Source organism: Apaloderma vittatum, unplaced genomic scaffold, assembly GCF_000703405.1.
Source record: "Apaloderma vittatum isolate BGI_N311 unplaced genomic scaffold, ASM70340v1 scaffold11496, whole genome shotgun sequence".
Classification (NCBI taxonomy): Eukaryota; Metazoa; Chordata; class Aves; order Trogoniformes; family Trogonidae; genus Apaloderma; species Apaloderma vittatum.
Genome location: NW_009723429.1, coordinates 96,208 through 103,048, shown reverse-complemented (window position 1 = coordinate 103,048; position 6,841 = coordinate 96,208). Strand labels below are relative to the sequence as shown.

At 43.6% G+C, this 6,841-nt stretch overlaps 1 protein-coding gene across 1 annotated transcript in view; it reads left to right on the top strand.

Annotated features, from left to right (window-relative positions):
- Window positions 1-227: 227 nt before the first annotated feature.
- RND3 (Rho family GTPase 3) overlaps window positions 228-6,841 on the top strand; it is a 7,471-nt gene continuing 857 nt past the window's right edge. Inside the window, 3 exon segments of the mRNA XM_009872124.1 lie at window positions 228-279; window positions 2,375-2,484; window positions 4,459-4,593. Of these exon segments, the coding sequence (XP_009870426.1) occupies window positions 228-279; window positions 2,375-2,484; window positions 4,459-4,593 (297 nt within the window).

Below are 6,841 nucleotides of genomic sequence, written 5' to 3'. Positions count from 1 at the left end.
ACCCTGAAGAAAAGGAGGTGGCAAATATTCCTCCCTAGCTCATATCCAGGCCTGTCGAAGAGCACTTAATTCTAGCTCGATGCTTTTCATATGAGAGGTTCAGAAGGCAAACCTAAAAAAGAAGAAAAAAAAAACCCACCTCAAAACAAACACGGCTACAGCTGACACAGTCAAAAGGAGTCTCGGGGCTGGAGGTGGTGACTGTATGTATACATAAATATGTGCTGATGGACATATATGGTGTGTTGCAGCCCTGAAGACTGGTGACTGAGAACATAGGTATGTGTCTGAGGAATTAGTTTCTGGGTGAGGCTTTTTTGAGGCTCCTTTCTAGCCAGCAACCATTTGGCCGAGCGTTGGTGATCTTCAATCCTGCCCTTACTTGCTGGAGCTTATCAGGGCGATATGCTAGCCACGTGGGCTAGCAGGCTGCACTTTGGCCGGTGCACGGTGCAGGTGGCTAGTTAGCAGCATGTCACCCTGCAAGTCTTCTGTCCAGGGCAAATAACTTGGCCCTGGGGCCCCAGGGGTAAATAATTTGGCCCCAGGATAGATAATTTGGCCCGGGGCTCTAGGATAAATAATTTGGCCCTGGGGCTCCAGGACAGAGTAGCAGATGTAGTAGCAGTTCTGGAGATAGCCAGGGAATAATTAGTAATGGAAAATGCTTATTGATAGTCACTGCAAGCAGAGCTGAGCTCCAATTAATAGTTAATTACTGGTCAGCTCAGCTCACTTAGATTTCTTTTTTCTAACGTGTCATCCCCCGCTGAAGACAGCTAACTGGTTTTTGACAAGCAGTTTTTTGACAGCTGCCTCTTTGTTAGATCGGCATCATTTATGAAGACAAGTGGTTGAATAAAATGTGTCGTTCAACAAATTACCTTCTGCTACCTAGTTTGGTAATGCTTCGTTCCCCACGTGTTACTCTTCATTTCAAAAACAACATTCCTGGGATTCTTGACTCCTTCCTTCCAGCATAAGCTGTCCAAATGAAGTCATCTGCGATACGTTCACACCATTTCCCCGCTCTGCTTTGTGCAACAGTGTGAGCTGTCTGTCAGTTAAAAACTTGAGGAATTTCTCTAATCCGGTTAATAGTCTGCTCAGCCTCTGAGACCTTGCAGCCAATTAGTTCTAGATAGTTGGGAAATTGGTGATATAATTAGCTGATAACCCCCAAACTCTGTGTTCTGGTTGCATATGTTCTGTGCTGTGTTTTGGGTTTGTGAGAGAAGAGCACAGAAATAAGACTAGATGATGAAGAAAATGCATTTTGAGTTGCAGGCACACATTTTAAAGCCCAGGCACTTACCTTGTTGGACTGCTTGGCTCTTAAGTACCCTTCTAAGTCAGAAATGTGTTCTCCTTGGTAAATAAAGCTTTGACAGGGTTAAGGCCAAACCAAATGGTGGCTGAGTGACTAGAAGTTCCTAGAAAAAAAGAGTATTTATTTCTCAGCCCCCCAAGCCTGTTACCAGATTCACCAGATGATAAAAATGAGATTTCTCACTTGGGAGATATATTTGTAACTCTGCATGTTGTGATGATTCTTAAAAGAAAAACAGCCTACCCCTTAACCGCTCTGGAAGTAAAACATCCACCAAATACAATATTGGACCTGTTTCTGTTCTGTCAGATTACTAGATTAGCTTTCATCTTGTTGATAAACATTTGTTTCATGGGCTTAGACTTAAATATTTATTGGGAACGTGTATTGGTTTACAGATTGTGAGACTTTTTGTGAGCGGGAACTTGCATGCCTGCCTACAGGGCTGGGATTCTTTCCTACAGCAAATGCTTTAGCTTGAAGCAAGAATTTCTTCTAAAAATTGCCAATACCCGTGACAACTAAAGATGCTTTTTTTGTACTTGGAACTGTTTGTTTTAGACTAAATGTTGGAAGAATCAAAACTGATTTATTTCAAAACTTTCTGATATTTTTTTATTTTTCTCCCCACGAAAGCCAGACTGGGATGAATCTGTTTTCATGAAGCTTTTTCGAGGTTAAGGATTTGTTCTCAGAGTCAAATCCCTGCAGGTTAATGCTGGGACTTAAACTTGGGCTGACCTGATTTCCCTTTCCTTGTTACTGGGGGCTTTTTGGTGGGAGATGAATCACTGGGGTGCCATCACTCTTAATTACCTGGGAAATTACTCTTGGATTTGTAGGTGAGAAACAAAAGGAAAGTGGGGAAATGAGCAAGTGCGAGGAGTGTTTGGGAATGGAGTGCTGCTGGGGAAAATAAAAGAGATGGTAGCTGGGACCTGTTAAAGAGCTTCCCTGAAAACCTTTCTAAACTTTTGTGAATAAGCCCAAATGGCTGACTAAAGTGGAAAAAGATTAATAACAATGTTGTTTCTTTACCTGCAGGGTCTCCTTATTATGACAATGTCCGCCCGCTCTCCTATCCGGATTCTGATGCTGTCCTGATTTGCTTTGACATCAGTCGGCCAGAAACTCTTGACAGTGTGCTAAAAAAGGCAAGTGTATGAGAAACGTCTGAGTGCGGAAGTGTTTGAGTAGCTTGGCTAAATCTCTGAAGAGTGGTGCTGTTTCCTTCATCAAAAACTTCAGTTCATTTCTTTTAATGGAGAGATGAGAAGACCATGCTCTGCCCTGCTAGAATTTGAGGCTTTTTGTTTGAAAGGGATGATTGAAAACAAAAACTCCTTATTGGATGCTCAAGAGTGAAGTAAATTCTCATTCCTCAGTCCTTAGACAGCGGTGAGTTATTTAGGGTGGTGTGGGGTGTAGGGCTGGGCGCAGCAAGAAGTTGTCTCTCGCGTTATAGTCACATAACAGACAGACTTGAGAAACGTTGCTGTGTTGCCGAGACGGTTAAAACGTGCCTGCCAAGTGTTTGGACTTTTGCCACAGCTTTACGTAATTTCTAAGGCTGAAGTTAGAAGGAGCCAGTGACAAATGCCTCTGGAAGCCACCAGCAGAACTAGCAGTGGCATAGAAATGCGATCCCACACCAGACTTGAGAATTTTTCACGAGTTCAGTCATCTGGAGATTCAGTGCCAGACTTTCCACCCCTCCGCCTCTGAGTTAAAACACTGAATTTTGATAATCGGACTTTGTTTGCGAGGTGGTCCTGATCCTTTCTTTGGTCACTGGGCATGACTCAACTCTACGGTGTTGTCTTTAGGCTTAATGACCTGAAGGTCCCTTTTGCTGTAGCTAGGGCCAGTGATTCTTTTGATGCTGGGAATAAAGTGGCACACAATGCTCTGAATAGTCTACAGAAAATACTTAAGACTATTCTCTCAGCTTCTAACTGTGCCAGCCAGCATCTGGAGCTCCTTTTCTGTCCCTGATAATGTTTGTTACTGCACTGTTGCTTAATTCTGTAAGAGATTTCTCTTAATATGTTTTTAAACCCAAATGATAGCCTGAGTTAAAGGGATTGGGTGATCTGTTTGGATTACACTGTGATTTTTTTTTTTTTTTCCTGTTTGCTTGTGTTTTTGTAATAACTGTGAATTGGGGGAAGAAACCCAAGAAAATGTTGAAGGGCTTGTTACTGCTTCACAATAGTGGAACCCATGACAGATGTGTGTTGGTATAGATGTGAGGATAGGATCATGGAATCATTTGAGTTGGAAGAGACCCTTGGGATCATCGAGTCCAACCACTAAACCTGCTCTACAAAGCTCACCCCTAACCCATCTCCCCAACCCCACATCTAAATGACCTTTGAACCCCTCCAGGATCGGGACTCCACCTCCTCCCTGGGCAGCCTGTGCCAATGGCTGACTATTCTTGCTGTGAACATTTTTTTCCTCATGTCCAGTCTAACCCTGCCCTGTTGCAGTTTGAAGCTGTTCCCTCCTGTTCTATCACTGATTACCCGTGAGAAGAGACCAGCCCCAACCTCTCCACACTGTCCTTTCAGGCAATTGTAGAGAGTGAGGAGGTCTCCCCTCAGCCTCCTCTTCTTCAAACTAACCAGCCCCAGCTCCTTCAGTCGTTCTTCTTAAGATTTATGTGACCATGGGGCAACATATAGCAACACTTTTCTTTTTGGTGGCCAAACAAGACCTGCTCCTGCAGCTCTTGAGGTCTTGAGGAACCGTTGAAGGTGGTGACGCCAAGTGTCCTTGGTTTCTCTCTGCAAATGGCCATATCTGGGTGTTTGTCACTTGTGAGGAACGGCAGGTCTGCAAACCTTTACTCATGTAGGTAAACAGTCTTGGTTCATTCCTTCTTGATTTGTAAGTCAGTGGAATTAATGAGTGTATGAGATGGTCAGATTTCATACTTGACCAGATTCTGCTGGAACTAATACCTTTAGAAGTTAGCTTGAAGGTAGATGCAACTATTATGTAAGATTATTTCCACGTGAAATGTCGTGGCTTATTAAGCTTCATCTTGTATCTGTTACTTCTTCGGATTTAAACATTCCAACTAAAGTATAATAACCTTCTTTTTTTTTTTTTTTTCCAAACAGTGGAAAGGTGAAATCCAGGAGTTTTGCCCAAACACCAAAATGCTTTTGGTGGGTTGCAAGTCGGACCTGCGCACGGATGTAAGCACGTTAGTGGAACTTTCCAATCACCGTCAGACACCCGTGTCCTACGACCAGGTACTTGCCATGTCCTTTGTTGTGCTTAGGGGCAGAAGATAAGACTCTTCTATCTCTGTTGTCACCTTTATGAACAACTTCTCCTCCATTGGCACGAGTGCATCCTAGAAGTCAGATGCACACACTCTAAGAGTTGCTGGAGGGGAATTTGAAAGCTATTGGGAGTAAAGGCAAAGCCTACTTATAGATGGGATGCAGCAGTATATCACAACGTGTGATTTAAGCATCCTAAGATTCAGCCTTATTGATTGCAGAGAGCCTTTTGAAGTGAACTGAAAATAAACTTAGCACTTCTTGGCGCCTACAGAAGCCTAAACAATAACTGAGAGGTGATATGTCCTGTTTGTTTTACTGATAAATTGGTAACATTGTTGTCATCAGACTTCAGATTTGAATGCTGTTCATCTGACTTTAGCATCATGACAATTACTGTGTGTATAATCTGTCCCCTTTAAAATGCTGTTGCCTTAAAACACCTGAGAAAGCACCTTGTAGTTCCCTCTGAAGGCAGCAGCAAATCCAGGAAGCGTTGCAAGTTCTCTGCTGGTGGGAAAGTGGGAAGTTTGGAGCCAGGAGTCACAGGATAAAGAAATGGAGGTGAAAGGAATTGGGCTGTGGGAGAGCAAGAGGTAGAGAACAGGGGAACTGTGGGCTCTAAAGTAAATTTCCCCTTATTACTCATGCGTGTCGTGCGTGGCAGCTGAATCACTGCGGTGGTTTGAGATACACCCTGCAGGGCGTGAGAATGGTACCTCCAGAAGTAACTTCAGTGTGTGTGTCTGTCCTGTGCTATCAAAGAGTTCTTGACGTCACCCACAACCTCAGGTTTTCCGAACCAACAGCTATGGACAGGTGATTCCTAATAATGCAGCATGTTTAGTTTTGGAGATGCAAAGATACCACAAACTGAGTGTTTTGATTAAAAAACAACACAGAGTGTTGTGCTGTGATGGCTTTTGCTGGTTGTGGCATTTTTTCTACACCACTCAGCAAATATCCCTCCATCTCAGACAATTTTATATGAAACTTAAAGGCCAGTTTGGTTGTGGTTTTTTTTTTTTTACCTTAGTGGAAAGCAAATCAGAAGCAAATCCTACTTGCTGCGGAAGATGTCATCTTGGTTACAAACTTGGTTCAGCCTGTAATTCTCCACGCTACTTTTCTTTTGAGTATTAAACTTGGAAGGAAATATTGTCTGTCCCTTATTACATAAGTTGATATATTACATATTTTTACAGTTCTTTGGTAAAATCACCAAGGCTCACCTCTTCCTGTAGGTAGCAATCAAAATTTAATGACAGATGGATTTGGCCCAAGAGTTGAAGATTCACATCTCTTGGTGTCACAGCTTTAGCCTCTGCCCCTGAGGAGCAGGAGTCGGCTGAAGGCAAAGGGCTATGCTAGAAGCTCTTACTTGGCAGCCGAAGGGAGAGTTGTATGTGTCAGGGGGAAGCCTGTACAGCAGCAAGCTCCCCTAATTTCTTTACTTAAGCAAAAGCTTAGAGGAAGAGCTGTTTGCATCTCTTGCGGTTGCCAAATCCCTGGTGGCACGAAGCGACCCGACATGCTAGTTCTGGAGGAGGGAGTCGAGATGCACAGCTTAGTGTTGAATTCCTTTGACACAGGATCAAAGAATTTCACAAAGGAAGCATTGGGGGCACAAAACCAGTTGCTGGTGACTCCAGCACCCTCGCTGGTTTCCAGTTGCCTACAGCTGAGCAAACCTGTCTGAGCCTCTGAGGTGTCGGCTCGACTGCGTTAGTAGTTGAGATGTTTAACCGTCGGGAGGGCTTATCCTACAGAATAATACTCCTCTATCAGCCACTCCCACTCAGAATTGATAAGGAGGTGGTTGCGTGCACCATGAAGACGTGGGTCTGGATAGATTAGTGCCACCAGCCTGGCAGGAGAGCAAAGAGGAGGGTACAGGCTGACTAGTGCCCGTACCTCGGGGGCTGTGAATACGTGAGGAGTGGCACACGGAGGACGTGGTCAGATTTCACAACTTGCTAAAAAAGATTCATCCCTCAGAAGTAAAATTCCATTGAAACAACTCTTATTTTGCTGCACAATGCCGTATTGTCTTCCAGTAGCAAAATCCACAACAGGATACTGGGGCATTGTCGTCTGCCAGCGTTGTGTGTTTTCCCTGGGCTGCTGGAACAAATATATCACTCTTTGACTTTTAATGCAAATCAAAAAAGAAGGGCTTGTATAACCACTAATGTCCTTTTTTTTATTATTTTTC